The 25,319-nt window shown below is 35.0% G+C and overlaps 1 protein-coding gene across 3 annotated transcripts in view; it reads right to left on the reverse strand.

The window, feature by feature from the left end:
- The window catches only part of gbe1b (glucan (1,4-alpha-), branching enzyme 1b), a 251,310-nt gene that overhangs the window by 101,878 nt on the left and 124,113 nt on the right, over window positions 1–25,319 (reverse strand). For all 3 annotated transcript variants that reach the window (XR_015509028.1, XM_087283697.1, XM_087283698.1), the window contains exons 11-12: window positions 6,361–6,471; window positions 418–589 (exon numbers count right to left, since the gene is read on the reverse strand). Coding sequence is in view for 2 of the 3 variants with exons in the window: in XM_087283697.1 (XP_087139823.1) it covers window positions 418–589; window positions 6,361–6,471 (283 nt within the window). In the remaining variant the exon portion in view is untranslated. The remainder of the gene's footprint in view (window positions 1–417; window positions 590–6,360; window positions 6,472–25,319) is intronic.

Here is a 25,319-nt window from a genome sequence, read left to right on the forward strand (position 1 = left end):
AAAACAACAACAAGAACCACAAAAACACAACACACAAAAACATCATAAACAAATAAAACAACAAACTAAAACAACACCGCTAACAAAATCAAACAACAAATGTAACAAACCAAATAAAAAAAAAGAAACAAAACAAACAACAACTCCCAGCTAAAACAAAAACAAAGGAACATAAATGTAAAAAGACACTACAAACACAACTTACAAAACCAACTAAACAAATTACACACAAAAACAAATGTAAACGTAAAACCATATCAAATCAAAAACCCAAAACACAACAGGAACAACACACCAAATGAGAAAGAAAAAACAGCAACAGGTAAAGCACGGATCTTGCACCTTAAATCTAACAGTGAACCCATATTTTTACACATTTTTTTCTTTTACATATTAATGCATCTTGCAAGGACTCACCCATGAAGTTGAGGTATCCCTCTCCTCCCAGGCTGTGGGTAAGCAGTCGGATCATCTTATGAAGCTGGATGCCCCGATCAATAATGGAGTTCATGGGAATCAAAGCGCTCATGCTGGTGTACATCTCTTTGTCCATCAGCCAGAAGGCCAGCGTTTTGTCTCCCACCAGTGCCTGAAAATGAATAAATAAATAAATAAATAAAACACACAGACCAACATTATAAACACAAACGCTACACAAGGTGATCTGTTTACTGCTTGATGTATAACTTTAAACTGGTCGTTCTTGCTTTTGGGAAACAGTATACGATACAAGTGCTACATCAAAATTCAATTTGATTCGTGATTTATTAGGTTTGTTTGATGATTGGGCTACAATTGCTTTGAAAAGCTGGCAACCCTGCTGTTACCTGTTCTCTCAGGTGTTTATTGTTTGGTTATTTAATATAGTAAATATCAGTTAAAATGAGTGCAAAAAAAAAAAAAATACCTGATCATCGATATCGCTGTTTGCATTTATAATATTACACTTGCGTTACCAAGGCAACAGCTGACACATTTGTATTGTATTCTTATAATCTAGGGCTTTATTATTAGCAACACATTGGAAAATCGAATGTATAAATAAATGTATATACGTATAGCGTGGCTTTGATGACTGTGGTAACTTTGGAAACACTACTGTTCAAAACTGTTTATATAATAGACTTTTTGTCACTTACAGTATATCATTACGGCTTTGTTGTAAAAGCTAAGTTTTGTAAAATACTAAACAGGCAGCAAAAATGTAGGGCTCTAATTTAAGGCTCTAGGCACAAAGTCTAAAGCGCATGGCACAAACGCATTAAGGGCATGTCCTAATCTACTTTTGCTATTTTAAGAATATAAAAATGTGCTCTGTGCCCCGGCACATGGTCTAACAGGGTTGTGCTCATTCTTTTAACGAGTTATGGGTCTGTTTTGAGCATAACATGCATTAAACCAATCAGAGTCTCATATCCCATTCCCTTTGAGAGTCAGTTTACATAGCGGACTTTGTAAGTGAAAAAAACTGAATGCTTCACTAGTGAGAAAACAGTTAAACAGACCATCTACAGTGAGGATAAAGCATAAGCCTCCTCCATTCCGCCTCTTTACTTTCTCTTTACTTTAGTTTTACTCTGCTTAACTCCTTTGTACCCACTCCAATGAAGACACCCATTAGCCTACATATTTCATTTTGTTTGTTAAGTGCAAAGATTCTTTTCAAAACTGTGTCTTCATTCAGTTCTAATTTTTAGCAAACAAATAAATGAACAATAATAATGAAGTGTACTCAAACTGAGTTATATCCAAACACACAACCTATTCTTATGCCCCATTTGGTAATGCATGTCACCAAAAACCAACAGGTGGACAAATCTAAACTTGTTTTATTTAAACAAATATAAATATACATATAACAAATACTACTACTACTATTTAATACATTATACAAAACAAATTGTTATGAATAAACTAAAAAAAAAAAGCCCCCAGAGATGAAGAAGGCATGGAGGTAGTGGTTTTTGTATTTATGTAGAAGATATTCATTTTTGTAACATTTTAATCCTTAATTTTTTATGCATAAAGATATCTGTGTATTGCATTACATCCTGTGTGTATTAAATTATATGTACGGATTTGAACTCACATACTAACACACTCTGTGTTGGACTTTAGACCTGCTTGTAGTTGGTCAGTGGCACAGCATATTTCAGTTCCTCAAAATAGCAATGCGCCAACAATGCACCTTAACACAGCTCCTTTCTAGACCAGCACACCCATGAGTCCACAAAGAGGTGCAAATGCTATTTAAATGACATAAAAAAAGTGATAATAAAGTGACGCTGGACTAAAAATAGCAACAAATCACGCCAATTACATCTTGCGCCAGGTGTATGATAGAGCCTTTAAAATCGAATTATAAAATTGAAATCGTGAATCTCATCGAATCATGAGTTTAATAAATGATATAATTTCTACTATTAACCAAAGCTTCAAATTGTGACTACTTCAATCCTTGATACTTGTATGTAAAGCAACAAACAGTAACAATGTTTAGTTTAAGCGAATCAGTTTAAAGTCACTCCTCACTCTTTTAAAGGTCATCCAAAGTCAACTTGCTTTTAAATATCCAAGAGCTTCTCAAAATACTGACAACATTAACCAAACTTGTCCAGGCCTTAGCCACAACTACAATGTTTCAAAGTCAAAGTAGATGTTAATCGGGAGCCGACATTGACCGCCATTAAGCAAATCTGTGACAAACCTTGAAAAAAGAATTTTTGAGAATTACAGAGGACTAATTTCAGGAAGTTCAGAATTCTGTCTTTTCAAAAGCAATACTGCATTTTGATCCTTGAAACATTTGACTTTTTTGTACTACAGACTTTTTACACCCACAAACCAATTCATTACACATTATATAAGAGGTATTATGTGCAAAAAAGAAAAACATAAAACTTTAACAAGGATCACTATACAGTTTGTCCTGATAAAATCATCCTAGTTTGTGTGGAAAATCAATATATTTTTTAGCTTTTTAAAACAGAAACAAAATTCAAATAGGGTATAATGGCTTAATTAATGGATAGCTCACCTAGTTAATTTTGTTTATTCATTACTTACAAACCCTCAGATTGTTCCAAACATATATGAGCAGTGTTGGTTACTTTAAAAAAATAATAGATTACAATTACTAACCACTACTGGAAAATTGTAATCTGATTACATTGCTAATTACTTAATGTAAAAAGTAATCAGATTACTATTTGTTTTACTTTGAAGTTTCTTTTAAAACATATAAAATATACCTATAAAAACACAACATAAACTGCATCTCTTTCAGTAATTTAATATTCACTTAAAAACATTACAATGAGTTAATCACAGCAGCTTGACATATTCAAAAGACCTAAAGTGTTCGCCCAAAACTTACAATTCTTTCATCACTCACTTGTTCCAAACCTGTTTGTCTTATTTTAACACAAAAGACATGAAGAAAACTGGATACTTGTAACCACTGACACTCATATTATGCAAAAGCACTGCAGTGTTTGGGTGTTCTGTGTTTGTCTGAGGTGATTAGTCTACCGAAATGTGTATACAAAGCATGAAGCTGAACGATCAGTCCTTGTCCCGTGACTAGCAGTTTTCAACTGGTACACCTGGAAAATGTGAGTATGTGCAATATGCACTCCTAATATGTTTGCAAAAGCCATGTGCCTCCAATTGGAAATAACAAACTTTTGCGCACAAATGATGCAATACGTGAATGGCCCCATAAGCAGCTACACTTCTCCTCACATTCAGAAGATATTTTCACACATGATCCTGCACAAAAATTCAATTTAGCCTTATTAGGCTGAGTTGGACCGCTGTGTTTTTGAGCGCCAGTGTCTTCCTTGGCGACAAGTATTGTCGTAGAATGCTTTCTGGTCAAGTTAAAAGCAGCTGAAAGTTCTTTAAAGACTGGACATGCTGCACTGCATTCCACAGCAATATTTTTGTTTTTACACTCAATGAATTTAAAGTAACGCCTGTATTTCCACTTGAAGAAGCAGCCACTCTCATCAGCAACCATTTCAGCTTGCGTTCTCTAAAATAAATGTTAATCAAAGGCGACAACACCAAGGCTCCAAAAATACAAATTTATTAAATTAAAAAGCCTGACACAGCCTTCGCATTACATTGCGATGTTCCCCAAAAATTTTATTAGAATACTGTAACGTGTTTCTGTAAAACGAGTTACACCCAACTCTGTACATAATATTCTTTCGTCTGTCAAACACAAAAGAAAATATTGTGAAAAAAAGCAAAAAAAAAAAAACAGTAATCATTGACTTTCATAGTAGGAAAAACAAATACACTGTATTGAAGTAATTGGTTTTTGGTTTCCAGCCTTCATCAAAATATCATCTTTTGCGTTCAACAGAAGAAAGTCAAACAGGTTGGAAAGAAGTGAAAGTTTAGTAAATGATGACAGAATTTTCAGGTTTTGGGTGAACTATCCCTTTAAGCACTTAAGCTTAATATTCTGTATACTCACTAGTTACTTTGTTAGGTACATTGCTTGCTAGAACCAAATTTGATCTTGTATGTCTTAATTCTTTGTGTTCTAGGTATACTGTAGATTCAACTAATGTACTTGATATTGATTTGATAGCACTGCATAGTTGCTGCATTTGTTGGCTGCAAATTTATGACACAAATCTGTCATATTGAGGAAACAAGTTTGAGATGGTTTGAGCATTGCCACATGTTGTTTTCTAGTGCTGGAAGTAGCCATTACAGGACTAGATTACAAGTAAGCTCTGTGATGTTAAAAACAATAATCAAATAGCATTATAGAAGTCCAAAGTGTCACAAAAAATGTACCTTAAATCCTTACTCCACTGGTCTGAATCACTGACACAAGACAGGATGGATTCATGCTTTTATGTTATTTTTACAGAATTGTAGCCTCAGTTTGCTGTTTGTAACTGACAGGAGTGACACTAATTTGCTCTTCTTTTCTCCTTCTTCTATTTACTGTGAAGCTGATCCATTTCAAGATTTGAGTTACGGTTGTATTTCTATCAGATGAACCAGGCAGGACATAAAGGAACCCTCCACTTTTTTGGGAAATAGGCTTATTTTTTAAGTCACCTAGAGTTAAGCAGATGATTTTTTGTAATTTAAAAAAAAAATCTATTCAGCTAATCTACATGTCTGGCATGAGCACTTTTAGCATAGCTTAGCACTTAGCATAAATCATGGAATTGCATTAGACCATTAGCTTTTAAAAAAAGAAAATAGTTTTTTTTTTATAGGAAACAATAATTTTTCTACATAATCTTGCAATATTCGGTAGTTACATCATGAACTAGGACCAAAGAATAAAAAGTTGCTATTTTCTAGGCTGACATGGACTAGAAACTATTCTTTCATTCCAGCATAACAATCAAGGAACTTTGCTGATGTACCATGGCTGCAGCAGACGTATTGATATTGTGCAGTGCCTAAAATTTGTCCCCAGAAAGGGGGACTAGGTATGTATAATTTGCGCCTAATATCTTCTCAAAAATATATTTTTTACTTTTTGTAAGAGATGCTAATGGTCAAATCTGATTCAATGACTTATGCTAAGCTAAGCTAAAAGAGCTATCGCCAGACCGGAAGATTGGCTGAATTGATTAAAAACTGATTAAACTCATATGTTAAACTCAGAAGACTTGTAAAAGAGTCGATTTTCAGAGTGTTTCTTTAACAACTGGTAGGTTTCTCATCATAAAATCACTTTTTAAATAAACCCTAGAAATGGTTGTGCGTGAAAATCCCAGCAGATCAGTAGTTTCTGAAATACTGACACCAGCAACCATGCCATGTACAAAGATGCTCAGATGCTCAGTTTGACCTTCAGAAGAGGGTTTGAAATGTAATTGAATGAACAGGTGTAACTAATAAAGTGGCCAATGAGAGTGTATGTTCAAGGTCCTGACATCCATTAATATTTAAAAAGCTCCTACGCGCTCACACATCCACCCATTTGATGGAAACTTTATTGCAATGCTAAACAGTCGGGCTATTGATGAAGTGTCAAAGTAAAGTTTTACTAGTTTTAGCACGAACTCTGATTCGCTCAAGTGTCTCATATTGAGTAGCACAAATCGTTATTCCCAGACCTTGGAAACTGAACACAGAGGAAAAACAAAGAGAAGAAAGGAAGACAGGAGGAAAACAACAATAACAACAACAAAAACATTTGAGTCCAGTCATGGTGTTAGAGTGCGTATAAACAGGATGGATGTGTTAATTTCTCCTTTCACCCTCATCCCTTGAAAACTACAACCCATGTTGTGACACTAATTTCCATACCCAACGACACATTGATTGCACCTTCTTTCACCCGAGGCAGGAGGAATGGATGCATAAGGGCAGTACCTGGTCATGGCTCTCGGCGTAAGCAATGCATTTCTCTCCATATCGCCTGTTGGTCATCGTAAACACAATGTTTCCCATGTTCCAGTCTTCGTCCTTGAATTCCTTGAGGATCTGAGAATGAAACAGAGTGGAAAAATAAATGGAAAGCAATAGCTCTCACTATACTTTTTACTTACAATTTCCTCACTACTACCTAAACCGGTCTGCAGGTTTTATTAGTCTAGTAGTCAAAAGCCAGATTTAATTTCCTTTGTTGTAAGCCCGTGCACAATTTCAGCAGTATATGAATCCATCATACTGTGCTAATGCACTCTACAGTGAGATTATGAAAGAGATTAGGATGATAATGTTCTTGTTTATTTTATTTTTGCAGTATTGATCTTTTTTTTTCCTATTTCAATTTTCTGAAGATGAAGTACCTCCCTTGACATTTCGGAGAAAAGTTCCCTAACTAGCTAAAAGTAACAAGGCTGCTAATTTAACTAGAGTCTACAGAGATCGGCTGTATTCAAAATGCTTTTGCAGTATCTACTTGTTTTTCTTCTCTGTTGCATGAACAAGCATTTCTGTTGAATGAGAGACACAAGAGACACAAGGACAAAAACTGAATTCAATTTAAGTCATCAGTTATCAGAAATGTCTCCCCTTAGCCATGGAGCACTTAAATGTCATTTGTGGGAATTCAGTATACAGTTAAAGTCAGAATTATAAGCCCTTTTACTTTTTTCTTTTCTTTTTTATAATGTTCAACAGAGCAAGGAAAGTTTCAGTGTGTTTGATAATATTTTTTTCTTTTGGAGTAAGTGTTTTGTATCATTTCGGCTAGAATAAAAGCAGTTTTACATTTTTTAAAATCCATTTTAAGGTCAATATTATTGCCCACTTTAAGCTAATATTTTTTTTCCCGATCATCAATAGAACAAACCATTGTAATACAATAACTTGCCTAATTACCCTAACTTGCCTAGTTAACCTAACTAACCTAGTTAAGCCTTTAAATGTCATTTTAAGCTGTATAGAAGTGTCTTGAAAAAATATCTAGTCAAATATTCTGTACTGTCATCATGGCAAAGATCAAATAAATCAGTTATTAGAAATGAGTCATTAAAACTATTACGTTAATATATTTGATGGGAAAAAAAAAAACCTCTCTGTCAAATTCAAATGTATATTCAACTGTATATTCAATGTATGAACTTCAAAATATTTAAGTGCATATATATATATATATATATATATATATATATATATATATATATATATATATATATATATATATATATATACATATACATACACATACAGTTTGCAGCTTTGCAAAATAAGTTTCATTTGTATCATTGGATGGGTTCAGGAAACTCTGGACTAAGTTTTCTTAGATTCCAACAGATTTGTCTGTTGAACATCAAGTTAACTTCTTCTAGCAAAAATTGTAGGGAATATCTGGTTAATTTTGAGTTTCAAGAACCTTTAAAGGTCCCATGAAGTGCTTTGAAATGTGCTATTTTTATTCTATGTCTGCTGTAATCTTAACTGAAACAGGAAGATAGTGTGGGATATAAAGTAGCTCCATTCCTTAAAAAAGGGTTTTGTTTTATTCACAGGTCTTTCAGTGAAAGTGGACGAGCTCAAGCACATTAAATGAAAAAGCAAACAAAAAGCTTCTTGAAGGAGGTGGGACACGTCAGATACTATAAAGCATTTGATTGGTCAGAAGGTTGATGTAAAAAAAAAAAGATACATTAAGGTGAAAGTCACATATTGCAAGCTTTTGATGTTTATTTCTTCTAAATCCTAACTTTCTAACTGTTTTGAACCACACTAGCTTATAGACACCCATACGACCGCCATATTGATACTAGACATCTAAAAAATCTTACTTTCATTGCATGAGACCTTTAAAGATGCACATTCAAGAAACTTTAGGGAACCTTTAAGTTATGATAAATCATGAGGGTAAATAAAACATGAATATTAAAAGTCCATCTTAAAAAATTAGGTGACCATATGATAATTACATTAACTCAACAGCCCGCTGCTTCAGCATGCATAGCGTACCATCACATGCCAAGTCGTATGCTAATGTCAGAATGAAGTGAGCAAGTCATTATACTGGGATCGGTATCATGTCTGTGACACAGTTCGAAAATAATAGTCACCCGTCATTAGTTAAGAGTCAACATTAAGACGGTTCACATCACCCCTCATCATTCAGCTTTCAGTCACACAACTTCAGCCTTGCGCTCGATGGGATGCACAGCAAGGGGACTTCACTGAACAGAGGCGTTTAGGTTGTGGGAAGAGAGAGGAACTCAAGGACAGCGTGTCCAACAGCATGCTGAAAACTGTCACGAATGCACCTCTGCTTATTTCACAAAGACGGGATGTGACTCAGACACCTACCTTTCAGAGCACTGAAACAAATGCTTTAAAAAAGGAGAGAAACATCTAATCGTACTCAAGATGCACTTGAATCACACTTTAAATCACAATACAACATGGATATACAGATAAAGTTTACTGTTTCATAAAGATTGCTAAAACACCTTTTTTATGGGTTTCAAGAATGCAAAATTTCTTAAGCAGTCACTCATTATAGACAAAGAGTGACTGATTTAATTAGAAATTTCATTCATTCATTTATTTTTCCATTAGTTTAGTCTCTATTTCAGAGACTGCCACAGCGGAATAAACAGCCAACTATTCCAGCATATTTTTTACGCAGTGGATGCTCTTCCAGCTGCAACCCAATGGTGGGAAACACCCATACACACTCTCACACACACTCTCTCATACACACACTCACTCACTCACTCACTCACTCAGGCCAGTTTAGTTTATTCAATTCTCCTTTAGTGCATGTTTTTGGACTGTGGGGAAAACCAGAGCACACGGAAGAAACCCACGTGAACACTGGGCGAACATGCAAACTCCACACAGAACTTTTAACTGTCCCAGCCGGTACTTGAACCAGCAACTTTCTTGCTCTGAGGTGACAGTGCTAACCACTGAGCCATCATGCCACCCCTAAACATAAATTGAGTTTATAGTCAACTTTTTTAAAAGCCTTTTTACAAGATGTTAAAAAAGTCTCTGGCGTCCTTAGAGCGTGCATGTTTCAGCTTAAAATATCCCACTAATAATGAATAATAACTCTCTGTTATAAACTGCTCCTTTTAGGCTTGGATACGAGTTAGGCAATTTTGGTGACTGTTGCTTTAAATTCCAATTAAATTGTGCTCTTTTTTTTAAATGAGATAGAGCTACTAATGCTCATGTGTCAACACAGTGTCAGACTGAAAAACAAGACTACAGTTCTATGTTAATGAGGGAGAAATGGTCACCAATGTGCTCTGATGTCATGTACAAAGCATGTCAATAAAAAGGTGTGTGTGTGAGTGTGTATATACATTGGTACATATGTTCATGCTAGGCGACACTGGCACAGTAGGTAGTGCTGTCGCCTCACAGCAAGAAGGTCGCTGGTTCGAGCCTTGGCTGGGTCAGCTGGCATTTTGGTGTGAAGATTGCATGTTCTCTCTGTGTTCGCGTGGGTTTCCTCGGGTGCTTTGGCGGTACAGGTAAATTGGGTAAGCTAAATTGTCCGTAATTTATGAGTGTGAATGAGTGTGTATGAATGTTTCCCAGAGATGGGTTGCGGCTGGAAGGGCATCCGATGCATAGAACAAGTGCTGGATAAGTTGGAGGCTCATTCTGCTGTGGCGACCCCAGATTAATAAAGGGACTAAGCTGAAAATAAAATGAATGAATGAATGAATGAATGAATGTTCATGCTAAAAACTACTGAACCATAAGGGTAGGGCATAAGGTTACACCTTTTCCAAAGATTTCTTGACTTTTCAAGCACTTTCCAAGTGGATTATTTAAACTTCTGAAGCACTTTACAAATATGGTAACTTACACATTTAATTGCATTTTTTTTTATTTCCCCCCAAAATTCTAATTAAATAAATAAATAAATAAATAAATACACAAAAACTGAAAGGTGATTCGTCAGATTTGTTCAAAACGGCTCATTCAGCCATGGATTAGGTGTGAAAGACCAGGAATGACTCTCTGGATGGAACAGTTTAAAAAACTGCAGATGTAAACAAAGTTTAAACATCCATAAAACACCATAATGTTTGCATGATGACACGAAGCGGCTCAGCTGTGACTTCGTTGGGAATTATTTTCTTAAGAAGCTGCAAAGTGTTTGCACAGCACTGTCATGATCACACTTTTCTTAGTGCCATAAAAAAAGCTAAAAGGGAAAGTTGATGCATCCATAACAAATATTAATGAACAAAGCAAATCTTCACTCATATACAAGCAAACAACAAAAACACGACTCTTAAAAGGTAACACTTTACCTGAAGAAGTGCTTACAAGACTGTCATTAAACTTGTGTAATCATAAATAATGTCGTGAATGTGAATGAGATTTCACGGGCTTATTACAACTGTCATTAAGAGTCATTCCCCTAGTTATGACATTTCCAATAAAAAAACAGCATTCTTTTTTATAACAATTTGTCGTATTAAATACTGTTTTTGTCTGTCGTGACAACTTGACATTACCAAAACTCAAAAACTTGTTATAAATCTGTCATGAACATGACTGTATTATCTTTGTATTAAATGCAAATTATGTTTCATAATTACAAATACTATGGCTTTTACCTTATGTAAAGCTGTGTTAACAATCTACATTGTAAAAAGCACTAAGAAATAACTACAACCGGCACAATAAACCTTTTTTGGCTTGTATTTTGCCCGTTTTTTACCTTTTGTGCAAAAACCAAAATGTCATTTTGCACCGATTCATTTGAGGCATCCCTGGATTACTGGGAATAGGAAAGTGTTCAACCATGATTATTTCACAGAGGTAAAACATGAGAAAACACAAAGGCCAAACTCACTCACTCATTAATCTCAATGAGTAAGACCAAATAACAGAGCTATAATTTGAAGCAAATGGTTGTTGAGTTTCGCAAAATGGGAAGTACCTATCAGAAAGCAAAATGACAATGTAGACCATAAGGGCAAAAATGAAGCAATTCCAGTCAAAACGGAAGAATTATGAATCAGCCTGGAAGAGGATGTGTGTCAATCGTGTTTTCTTTGGTTTACTTGGCCAGAAAAGCAACATTAATCACAAGCAGAGAACTGCAGAAGGTAGGTTTGGAAGTTTTCCTTTCCCAAGACCAATCCAAAGTCAGAGAAATCACCACAAATAGTTTGGAAATGTAAAAAATAAATAAAAAGTCAAGTGTTATCAAATATTAGTAGTGGTCACTATACACTGTAAAAACACAGGGTTCCACACAAAACATTAATACTGTCCAAACATGATTTAATTAAGTTAACTTTGACAAATTTAAGTGGATTAACATAAAAAAGTTCTCCAAAACACTCAAAAATTGTGTTAAGCTCATTCTAAATAATTGTTTAAGAAAGCAGCGGAACAATATAATAATATTAAAATAATAATATTAATAAAGTATTAACAAAGTAATTGTTTAATTGTTAAATTACTTACCATTTTTATTATACCCTTCACTTGTTTCAAACATTTATGGGTTTTCTTTTTTTTTTTTTAAATGAACACAAAAAGAATATCATTTAAAAACTCCCTAATTATTTAAACAAGTGAGTACATTTTAAACTTTCAATAAACTTTTCCTTTAATGCCTTTGACTTTGTGAACATTTCAATATTTCAGAGTTTAAAACATCCGGCCACAATACATTTTTTGTAACTTTAATAAAGATTAATTTACAATGAAGACTATGCAGTGTCTTTAAATAATTAGGCCGTTTCCTTATCCTAGAAAGTAAAGAAGAGTAAAAGTAAAGTAAAAAGAAAGTAAAGAGGCCGAATGGAGGAGGCTCGTTCTTTATCCTCACGCTGCAGATGGTCTGTTTCACTATTTTCTCCATAGGGAAGCATTCAGTTTTTTCACTTACAAAGTAAATAGCAAATGCACCATGATGTGACACGACTGACTCTTAAAGGGAATGGGAGATGAGATTCTGATCGGTTATGCCCGTTATGCTCAAAACATACCCATAACTCATTAAGAGAAAAAGCACAACCCTGTTAGAGCATGCGGTATGCGCATAGATCATATTTTTTATGCCCTTAAAATAGCAAAAGAGGATTCGGACATGGCTTTAATGCCTTTGCACCATGGGCTTTAGACTCTGCACCTAGATCATTAAAATAGAGCCCCTAATCTTAAAATGTGTTTTGTCATTCAATTATAGCTTTAAAGTGAAGTTGGTGAAGCAGTAATAATTTCTGCTGTTCTGACGTCAGCTGCAGATGTGAATGAATGGCAGAAGTAAGTAGTTCCTTATATAAAAGGATTTTTAGACTCTGTGTTTGATTATCTTGTTTATATTTGTGACTGTTAAATAAACAGAATTTCACACTTGTAGCAGTGCAATACGACTCTATATCATCAATGTTGGTATGCACATCTTTAACCAGTGCTGATATACTGTACAGTCACGTCGCACTGCTACTTGTGTGATACAACTTGAAAACAGTGCAAAAAATGCTGGGTTCCACACAATCAGGAATTTGTGTTGGGAAAACAAAGGAATTAAGTTCATGGATTGTTATTATTTTTTTAAGTGGAAGGAACATAAAACATTGAAGACGTCCTAAAACAAAACTCTGAATTGTGCTGTTTAAGCTCATTTTAAATAAGCAGTTTGTGCAAACAGCAAACTTTTTTTTTCCGAGTAAAGTACATTATTTCTCCGACAAATATATATATATATATATATTTTTTTACTTTTGTACAAGTGTACTTTATTCTTTTCACAAGGATAATAATGCTAAACAATAAAACTGCAAGGAAAATAATGACTTTTGACAGGAAAAAACTGTGAAAACACACTGTTAGTGTTATCTATAGTTTTACTGCCAACAACATCTCAACTCCTGCACATCAGCAACTTTCCAGAGGCAAACTAGGAGGGAGGAAAGAGTTTTCTGTATTCCTCACATCACTCAAGGCGATCTGTTTGTGTCTCTACCGCACACAGACACACACGAGTGCAGCGAGGGAAGCCCCTGAGAGTGACAGGCGCATGTGCTGGGAGAGATTGGGCCTGACAGGTGACTGACATGCAGGAAAACCTTTATATTAGCCCACAGGCAAACAATCAATGCTGAGAAACAAAAAGACTGAGCTGTTGTAACCGTCACTGTCGCCACAATGAAACGAGAAGTGAAAGCCATCGCTCTTCATCTTCAGCCGCTCTTCATTTATGGCTCAGGGTTTGTTCTGATGGAAACGGCGCTGAATCACATCATGTGACACTTCAAAAACAGCTTAAGTTTAAAGTAGGCAGTTGAGGCGGGTTGTGTAACTGTTTATGTCGATTATATGTTTCAGGGCAAGAATGAAGTAGACCCAGACTGGATCAGCTATGTTTGAAAGAAACAATAATACATACTGTAGGCAGGAGCATAATGTGATAATAGATCAAAACAATCATTAGATCTCTTGAGTCTTCTACCATAAAAATGGCTGATTTGATTTTACAGTTGTCCATATATTATGACTCCACAAAGAATGTTCACAAACAGCTTAACTGATTTAAATGTGCATGTCATTATCTGCTGGGGAAATTAATCTCCAGTTGGAGTGGTAGTAGAAGTCATATTAGTACAGTATATGTGTGTGTGTGTGTGTGTGTACACACACACCCAGCCACACATACAAACACAATATATATATATATATATATATATCATTCATTTTCTTGTCGGCTTAGTCCCTTTATTAATCCGGGGTCGCCACAGCGGAATTAACCGCCAACTTATCCAGCAAGTTTTTATGCAGCGAATGCCCTTCCAGCCGCAACCCATCTCTGGGAAACCCAGAGGAAACCCACACGAAAGCAGAGAGAACATGCAAACTCCACACAGAAACGCCAACTGAGCCGAGGTTCGAACCAGCGACCTTCTTGCTGTGAGGCGACAGCACTACCTACTGCGCCACTGCCTCGCCCTATATATATATATATATAGATAGAATGTTTAACAGAGCAAGAGCCAGTCTTTGGTCTTTTGAATCTATTATTTGGTCTCAGGAGTATTGTTTTGGCAGAGAGCAAAATTAAGTTTTATTGTTTCGCACATGTAATTAGTGTTGTTGTAATTGTGTAACTGCACTTTACATGTAATTGTGTAACTGCACTTTATACTTGTGAAAAGGCCACTGTGGTTTATTAAATCTAATAAATTACATATTTTACACACATGCAGATGTAGACTATTTCCCAAGTGATTAATAACTGGTTTCTTTTTTTTCTTCAACGAAACAAAGCAAGCATTTGCTATATATTACATTATGTTACGTTGATTTATTTAAAAAAAAAATATTAAAGCACATGATTTATATACATTTTACATTTTATAGTTAATTTACAGTGAAAGCAGGGTAACTAGGGTAAGGTGAATAATGCTAGTTATAGCTAACTTGCCATTCAAGTTGAAGAACTACCTGACTTGTGTTTAGTTGAACTTGCCTAGTTGAACTCGGCAAATCTGAACCTCCAAGGATGCAAGACCGAACCTTGTGTCCTTGGTATTAAAAAAACAGCCTTTGTTCTTATCAGTGCAGCAATGTCAAACAGTGTGCACACTCTCTCATTGTGGAGTCTACGACAAAAATCAGGTAACTGTTTTGGGAAGGGCCTGTAAAAGTGTGATGTCACACATTGCACAGTCAAATCAGCTAGTAAAAACAGACTGCTTATGATTTATAGACATTGAAAACCGCAGTGGGAAGACTTTTATTACTGTAGGGTGACCAACACATATTTATGTGTTTACAATACACAAAAGGGAATTTTGCATATTAGATACCCTTTAATACTGAAGTTTATTATTATTATTATTTTTCTTTTAAGTGGATTGAATATAAAACAAGATGTTGTAAAACAAAACTCTGAATTGTGCTGTTTAAGCTCATTTTAAATAAGCAGTTTGTTCAAACAGCAAACTTAGTTTCTTGAGTAAACTTATTAAAACATATTTTTTTACATTAATTTATTTCGGTACTATATAATAATTTCTGTCATCGATATAAAATGTTTATTGCGAGTCCTAGAATTTGCTATTAGGCACTTTAAATGTTGAAAAAAATGACAGTATGACATTCAAGGCAATTATTGTAGTCTGATGACAGATAAATGTAAACAATAAATGTATCGTTAATGAAGTGGTCATCAAATAGACTGAACACAAAAGCTTAAATGTGTGTAAAACGTTACAATATACCATAAACAATAAGTTAATAAATTAATAAAAAATGTAAACAAATCACAAAGCTCACAAACAGACATTAAAGCATCTTCTTCTCCTTTAATGTTGGTGGGTAAACCTGCTTAAAAGTGTAAACTGCCACCTGCTGCACGTGACCGGAATGACAGCTAATGTAAAATAGGAATCGGGCTTATGGGAATGCCGATAACAATCAGGCTTGGGACATTTCTAAAATAAACAGTTACATACAGAATGCAGTGTGTACAGAATAAAATACAAACACTTTCATGTCTCAGATGGATGAAAAATCTCTTCTTTTATGCGACTTCTGAGTCAGGGGACATGATTAATGATGTTATTTTTGGGAGTTTCGACACTTCGAATGCATTTAACAGAGAGCCCTAAAAATACAGTTTGCTTTAGAGTCAATGGCGTGCCATTAACCAAATGAGAGAGGACGAGTCTCGAAATGGAGCATGCTGGGAAACACAACCCCTAATGACTGCGAGGTGCACAGGGCCAAATGGGAAAAACGCTTCTTCTCTGTTTATCTCCCGGCATAACACACCACACAGCGTCCCCACAATTATCATCTGACAGTTTAATTTCTGTCTGATTCTCTGTTCTATCAGTCTCTTTGACTCAGACTCTCTCATGACCTCGTCTTATTGACACAGAGCGGGGGAAAAGAAATTATTTGATGTAATGCACAATTGCACGGCAGCATAAAAACCCACTGGCTTGTGTGTGTGAACATATAAGTCACCGCATAGTGAGAGATGCAAATCTGGGTCACATCTGCATAAAGGCATCTGGAGGACTTCTGAGGCGGCTTTCACTTCCACAAAGAATCCATTTAAAGAGACGCTTCGCAACAAAAATGACATCATTTAGTCACTCTCATGTCAATTCCAAACTCACTTTTCAATGCGGAAACAAAGTGATACGTTCGGATAAATGTTTCACTTGTTATTTTCCATCTATTCCTATGAATGAAATTTCTGTATCCTAAAAAGCTCCTATAGGACTGTGGATTATTTTTAACAAACACCCATGACAAAATACATGTCTGTGTTTTAGTTCTTGCAAAAACATATCGAACATATTCAGTTTTACACTCACCGGCCACTTTATTAGGTACAACTGTCCAACTGCTCATTAATGCAAATCAGCCAATCACAAGAAAGCAAATCAATGAAATTAGGCATGTAGACATGGTCTGAGGCTAAAATTCACACAGGCTCAACAAAATTGGACAATAAAAGTTGCCGGTGTGATGAGTTCTGATTTCTGCTGCAGCATTCGGATAGTTGGGTCAGAATTTGGCATCAACAACATGAAAGCATGGATCCATCTTGCCTTATATCAATGGTTTAGGCTAGTGGTTGTAGTGTAATGGTGTGGGGGATATTTTTTTGGCACACTGTGGGCCAATTAGTACCAAATGTGTACCCATCAGTGTACCCATCTTCTGATGGCTAATTCCAGCAGGATAACATGCCATGTCAAAGCGTGAATCATGTCGGACTGGTTTCTTAAACATGAAAATGAGTTCACTGTACTCAAATGGCCTCCACAGTCACCAGATCTCAATCCAATAGATCACCTTTGGGATGTGGTGGAATGGGAGATTCACATCATGGATGTGCAGTCGACAAATCTACACCAACTGCAGTATCATGTCAATATGGACCAACATCTCTGAGGAATATTTGATGTTGAATCTATGCCACAAAGGATTAGGGCAGTTTTTATGGCACAAGGGGTCCAGATCGGTACTGGTAAGGTGTACCTAATAAAGTGGTATGTTGTATTGTCTTTAACAGAAATCCAGTCATTGTATTATTACTATAAATAATCAAAATGACAGTGGTGGCTGTTATACTGAACCAAACCTAGAAGCTATCATTGCATTTTACCATAATTGTAGATGACGTGGGGCTCTTTTATCAAATCATGTTTTGCAGAACTTGCTTGCTTGCAGTATGCATTACCTAATGAAGTCACTCTCAGGACATTGCATATTGGGCACACATAAAACCTCAGCCATGCATTGTTCTTCCTTATATTTGCTAGTCCTGCCATTAATCCGTCAATTCAAGTAATCCAAAAACTGCATGATGTTTAACATCTTTAGTAGCCTACAGATTCGTTAATAAAATATTTTATAGATGGATTGCTTATAAGGACTAAGGTATTATTATATAGCACATTAATTAATACATTAAGAGATTTAAGTCAGGTATGACAACAAATCACATCCATGTAGTGAAATACTGTTGAGTGATATCGGTGCGTCGCATTTCATGTACTATATGAGTATTTTGACCAAGTATCGACCCGATAATGGTATCGGTATCAGTGCATCCCTGCTAATAAGGTACTGCTTATGTAGCTAAACACAAGTATTCCTGATTACTCACATTTTCATGGAAGAAGGAAAAAATAATACTCTGGAATGACACAAGGGGGAGTAAATATTGATCAATAATGAAGAAGTGTAATATTGGGCGCTCTATTTACTGGCTCATTATGACAGTTTGAGATTGAGGGCAGCTCTGACAGAGGTGACTTGAGCTCACTGGCAGGTTAATTTGTATGTTTTGCTGTGAAACAGAGCCAATGCTTGGTTCTCCAGCTGGTCTTGTCCTTGTGAGACGTTCTTCAGCGGCTCTAATTGTTTCCATTACATTTCAATTTGTTGGACTCGGACAGAAGGGCACTGGCTAAATGAGAGGGCCTTTGTTATGCGATCCATTGGAAGCGACAGTGTTTTGGAGTGGTAATCAGATACAATCAGGCAAACTTGTGCTGCCGGCCTGATCTGCTTCTCCTATTAGGACATCTTAATTTTTTCGGAGGCTGGAGGATGTGGTGAGGTTGATGCTGAGGCTCAGAGGTGGGATTAATCAGACTGGTTGGGTGACAGTAAAGTGGGGCTGGTTTTGTGTGTGCGTGTGTGCGTGTGTGTGTGTGTGTGTGTGTGTGTGTGTGTGTGTGTGTGTGAGATTCTGATGTTCACTTCAAAATAAACTACCTTAGCTCGAGCTCTTTCAAGGTGAGCTCAAAAAACTTGTAAAAAAGGCAGACCAGGTCATACTGCACAACAAAACCAACAAAACATAATAATAAAGCATACAATTGAAAACACATATTGATGAAAGTTAAAGGTGCAGTAGGTGATTGTCTTAAGAAACTTTATTTTGTTGTGCTGGTTAAAAGTCTCTTCACATTTCAATAGTACTGCTTAAAGTAAAAGATCTAAATGTATTTATATGTATTTTTATATTCTGGGTAATGCATAAGACTAAAAAATGCTCATCTAATTAAAATTGTAAGGCTGATATTTCTTTTCATTCTGATAAGTAGCTCAAACTATTGGTCAACAAATGCAGATTTGTACATCTGCACACCTTCACGCAAACAGATCTGCCATTTGTGGTTGCACACGAGAGAGTGACAGCAGTAAAAACAAATGCTGAATCAAAACATTAAAATCCTGAATCATTATTTGAGTTACTTTTGCATGCTGGATGAAGGATGACACCATGGCTTAAGTGTTTCTTTTAGACAGGTAATCTTATGTTTTAAGACATAACATTAAGGTTACACAAAGCTTATGTAGATAATGTATTATGAATGGGTTATATGCACAAAAGTGTTGTTCAGCCACTCAAATCAACAAAACTTAAGTAAAAAGTCTGCCTTACTGAGGTGAAGTTGGTTTTCATATCACATTGGTTCATTTTTGAACAATAACAACCTGTAACGCGGCCTATATTAGCCTTAAAATTTCCCGAACGACATTATTGATACATTCAAATATGTGCTGTTCACTACATTACAAATTCTATAGATGGATAAGTATTGTGGAGAACTTCAATGAAAACTTTATGCGTCACACGTGTCAAGCATCTTAAGCAGAGCTTGAAGGTAAACTAACAACAGTATATCATAAGTATTTTATTAATATATATATACATAAATTTATCTGTCAAACCCCTGTAAACACCCACACTCTTCACTAGTGCTCAGTGTCCCTGCATTCTTTTTTAAAGATTTTTATTTTTGGCCTTAATTATTAGATAGGACAGATTTTTTTAGACAGGAAGTGAAGTAGGAGCGAGAGACAGGGGGTAGGGTAGGGAAATGTCGTCGAGTCAGGATTCGAACTCACGACGCCCTGACGTGCTATTGCACCATATGTCAGTGCGCTATCCACTAGGCTATTGCGCCGACGCCCCTGGATTCTTCATTTAAAATAACGAACTTGCAAAAGATATATGAACGTTTTATATTACTTACATACGCTTATTCCGAATATATATAAAAGACACTTGTCAGATTTTATTTTAGGGAGCAGGTGTGAGGTTCAGCTATGTCCCCTTCATTTTCTATCCGATCGGGCTCAAACTGATTGTTTGATCAGTTACACTGACTGACAGTTTTGTACACAACAAAGGCACAGCACATGCTAGATAAGGCGTGATGCTTTTCCTGGTGACGTGGAGCCAATCTGTGAATCACAGCACATTATTAGAGCTAACCCATCAGAGCCACTCGAGGGTGTGCCTTTTGGAGAAACTAGAGAATATGACAGTCATTTTCATGTTAGCTGATTTGCTGTAAATAATCAAAGTAGGATATATGAAAAAAATAATATGATTTTTTTTTGCAAATGAAGCAAGAGCACACATTGCTTTGCATCTTATAAACACAACCAAGCCTTTAAAATACACTCTGGACCATTTCTACATAACTTGTTTTGCTATTTTTATAAATATTTAGTTTTGCAAAGGAACTCTTTCATGTAAAAATAAATATGATTTAAGACAATTAATAAAACACATTAAACTGTTTACACAATTTCGAAAAAAAAAATGTACTTCAATGCACAATAACAATGAATTATGAAAACATAAAAAGTTATGTTTTCTGCAAATGAAGCAAACTCCCTGCTTCTCTCTTTCTCTCTCACACGCACAAACATGCATTTAGTTACATACTATTTCTATTATATCATTTATTTTCTTGTCGGCTTAGTGCCTTTATTAATCCGGGGTCGCCACAGTGGAATGAACCGCCAACTTATCGAGCAAGTTTTTACGCAGTGGATGCCCTTCCAGCCGCAACCCATCTCTGGGAAACATCCACACACACACACATACACTATGGACAATTTAGCCTACCCAATTCACCTATACCACATGTCCTTGGACTGTGGGGGAAACCGGAGCACCCGGAGGAAACCCGCGCGAAGGCAGGGAGAACATGCAAACTCCACACAGAAACGCCAACTGAGCCGAGGTTCAAACCAGCAACCCAGCGACATTCTTGCTGTAAGGCGTCAACACTACCTACTGCGCCACTGCCTCGCCCATTTCTATTATATATTTTATGCAATTATAAATTAAATTATTATGAATTTTTATACATTAGTGTTTTAAAATATGTGATAATTGTATATTGAGGAAACATTAAGTATCTCACTTTTTTATATGCATTGTAGTTATAATATAAATAATAACAATACATATTAAATATTGTTATCTATTTATGACACAATAAAAAAAAATATATGATTAAAAAAAATATGAACATTTATATGCACTCATGAATTATATCATCTCTGCTTTAAATTACAAAAAATAAATTACCGCTTGTGTAAGGCATTATTAATGCAGCGTCTATGGGTCAGGACAGTAAATTTAATGTTATTCTCTCCTCTGGCTGTCGTCAATAGTCTCACACATTATTTTTTGTCTTTTTCTGAAATTCTTTATAATATCATTGTGGAGTTTTTCTTTTATTTTTTGAGCAAATAAGATTGTAAAAAAAAAAAAAAAAAAATGTGTTGTATTCTGCCATTCACTGCGCTCCCAACTATGAAGACTTTCACTGCTGAAAAACCTGTAAATGTGAAAAGCATCTATAAATATAGCTGCAAGCAGCAGTTAAGGGGCCAATTAGTTCAAAGCCATAATGAGCAAAGCAAAGTCCAGAGACCAGAAGCAACAACATTAGCAAGGAGCATCAGGCCAAATAAAACAATGACTTTTTGAATACATTTAAGTTTGTTTCACTGCAATAATAATAATAGCAATAATAATAATAATAATAATAATAATAATAATAATAATAATAATAATAATAATAATAATAATAATAATAATAATAATAAATATCTTAAAGATGTAATGATCAATAATTACCATATTTTCATACAAACATAAAAGACATATATTTCTCCTTATTCTGTGCATCAAAAAAGGCATTTCTGATTTTGAAAGATCTCAGAGCATGAGACCACTGAAACCACCTTGTCAAAAATGCATTGGCTCATGTACATGCATGTGAATCCCACAGTCTTCTGCGCTTCACATTTCCATGCACTTTTTCCATGTTCACACAGAAACTCATTGGAGGGCCTCTTATCGCTTCTCTAACACAACCAAATCGATACTGGTGTTGAATGAAAAGCCCCAAATAAATACTGCATGCTGGGCAACATCGTATGAAAAAAGCAAAGGTTTAAAAAAGCAGCCTTTATGCCTTTCTAAACGTCGATCCAGAGTCAGTGAAGTGGACACAAATTTCACAAATGTCTTTACCTAAGATTTCAGATTCATAAAAATATGGAAAAATAACAAACAGTAAACTGTAATCATAGTAAAGTCATGTGAAACCACATTTCAAGCAGCATACAGATGTGTGAAGGCCTTGCAATTTCATTTTCAGCATACTTTAATAGTGCACATTTATCCAGAGTTATCAAGTTGCAAAGATGTTTTACCCTGTTGCTAGCATGTTTTAGCTTTTCACATACTTTAGTATGTTTTAACAAATTTCTAGCATGTTTTAGTAACTTATTTTGGCATACTTTAACATATTGCTAAAATGTTTTTAGCATTTGTAACATTGCCAGAACACAAATCTTTGACTTTGCAAAGATTTTGACTTTGCAATATGTTTTAAGTTACATATTGACATGTTAGAATATTGTTAACATATTTATCACGATGATAGCATATTGATAGCAAGTTTTAGTATGCTTTAACACATTCCTAGCATGGTTTAGAACATTTCTATTATATTTAGCATGCTGCTAGTAAGTTCTAAGCATACTTTCGTATTGCTAACATTTTATAAGGTTTAAACAATTTGTAAAAATGTAACCCTGTGGCTAGCATGTTTGATAGTATGTTTTTAACACATTTCTAGCATGTGTCCAATTTTAGCACTTTTTTAGATTTTGTAACATTGACAACATGTTTTAGAACACAAATCATATTTCAATTTTGCAATACGTATTGCTCAGGGCTTGACATTAACTTTTCTGATCACCAGCCACTGTGGGTAGTAGATTTTCAACATTACTAGCCACTCGCCATTTTCACTAGCCGCACTTTTGTTGTTAGGAAAATATATTTTATATGCGTAAATTTGACTTTGGTGTGGCAAAATTATTTGATTTATATATTGTGTTTTTCACAGGCCCCTTATTCATTTCACTTCTTGTGTGTGTTGTGTCTGAGCTGCTCAATGTGCATGAGCAAAAAATGGCTGTGTCACATTGCAATTAGTTTTCATTTCACATGACTTTTCAGGGCTCAAAATAATGTTTTTAACCAAATTTATCTCTGATTTGGCCACACCAAAAATAAATAAGTTATTATTTCTTAGCCACAAATTTTAAATGTCAAAACGAGCAAAATATAACTGCATACATGATTTTTTTTTATTTAACAACTGATCTTTAAAACAAAATGTACATTTAGAAAATAACGATTGTCTATTATTGTCTTATTGTCATAACTATTATAGTTGCAGGGTCGGCTCTTTTGGAACAAATCCTCCATTTAAACTTGTCCATATGATAACAACTTTTTTTTACACATTCCGGCCGATCATAGTATGTTTAAAAGACATTTCAAGCATGTATCAGAAAACTGCTAACTTATTTTAGCGTGTTGCTAGTAAGTGCTCAACATACTTTAACACTGCTAACATGTTATCATTAAATTGCAAACATGTTTTACCCTGCTACTAGCATGTTTTTAGAACACTGATAACATGTTTTATTATGTTTTAACACATTTCTAGTTTGTTTTAGTATCCTATTTTAGCACATTGTAAAATTGACAAAATGTTTTTTAGTATTTGTAACACTGGCAGCATGTTTGCTAGCACGTTTTAGTAGGCTTTAACAGATTTCTAGCAAGTTTCAGAACATGCTAGAACATATCATATCATGCTGCGATCAAGTTCTTAATATACTTTAATAATGCTAACATCTTAATAGGCTAACAAGTTGCAAACATGTTCTACATGTTTCTAGCACACTATAACATGTTTTAGCACACTAATTTCTGGCACACTAATAACATGTTTTAATATGTTTTAACACATTCCTCGCATATTTTATTACTCTATTTTGGCAAATTATAACATATTGCTAAAATGTTTTTAGCATTTGTAAGATTGACAGCATGTTTTAGAAAACAAATCAAATTTGGATTTTGCAGATGTTTTTACCACATTGAACATTGACTTAAACATGCTAATAGCATATTGTTAGAATGTTTAAGCAACATTTCCAACATTTTATAACACTGCTATTATATTTTAGCATATTACTAGTAGGTTCCAAACATACTTTAATACTGTTAATATGTCATTGGGTTTTACTAAGCTACAAACATGTTTTACCCTGTTGCTGGCATGTTTTAGCACACTGATAACATGTCTTAATATGTTTTAACAGATTTCTAACATGTTCTAGAACACTGCTATTATGCTTTAGCATGTTACTAATACGTTCTAAACATGTTTTATCATATTGCGAAAATGTCTTTAGAATTTAACATTGCTAACGTTTTACAAGACATTTGACATCACAATGCGCTTTAACGTGTTGGAATATTGTTAAGCATGTTTTAGTATGTTTTAACACATTGCTAGCATGTTACAGACCATTTATACTCAACAGGTTGCTCGAAGGTTTATAGCATTTTTTAACACTACGTTTTTAGTTTCTTAAAAGATTGCTATCATGTTTTAGAAAACATGTTTTAAAAATGTTAAAACGCTATGTTTTAACAATCTGCTAATGTCTTAAAATGGGCCTATTATGCTAACTTAAATTGTACATGGTGTGTGTAATACCTGTAAAACAATAGCTTATAAAAGGTTAAAAAGGTAACACTTTTTTCATAATTATAAAATAAAAAGCATATTCTTATTATGCTACTAATATAAGATTTAGTGCGAAGAATGTCTTCTTTAGTGTATTAAATACTGCAAGCTAGGCAACACTTTATAAAAAAATCATATAAACGCACAAAGAAGCAGCTTTTATGCCATTCTAAACACTGATCCAGAGTCAGTGAGTGTGGAGGGAGCAGCAGTGAATCGGGCTGTTGAAGCGGAGCCGCTCAGGTCATCTGGGGCAAACTCAAGCACACAGCCCGATGCACTTAGAAAAAAAAGCCTTGTATTCTGGGTAGCCTTGTTTAGTAATGCATGCCGATCCTCCATAGAGAGGCAAGAGTCACCCCTGCAGCATATACAGGGCATGCACAGAGTCTCTACTGTACAAGACTGTCAAAGCAGACAGGAAAGTAACAAAATACAAGAGGAAAACACTTGTGTAAGAGCTGAATGTGTCAATGG

The sequence above is a fragment of the Danio rerio genome, chromosome 15, assembly GCF_052040795.2.
Source record: "Danio rerio strain M-AB ecotype USA chromosome 15, GRCz13ab, whole genome shotgun sequence".
Taxonomy (NCBI): Eukaryota; Metazoa; Chordata; class Actinopteri; order Cypriniformes; family Danionidae; genus Danio; species Danio rerio.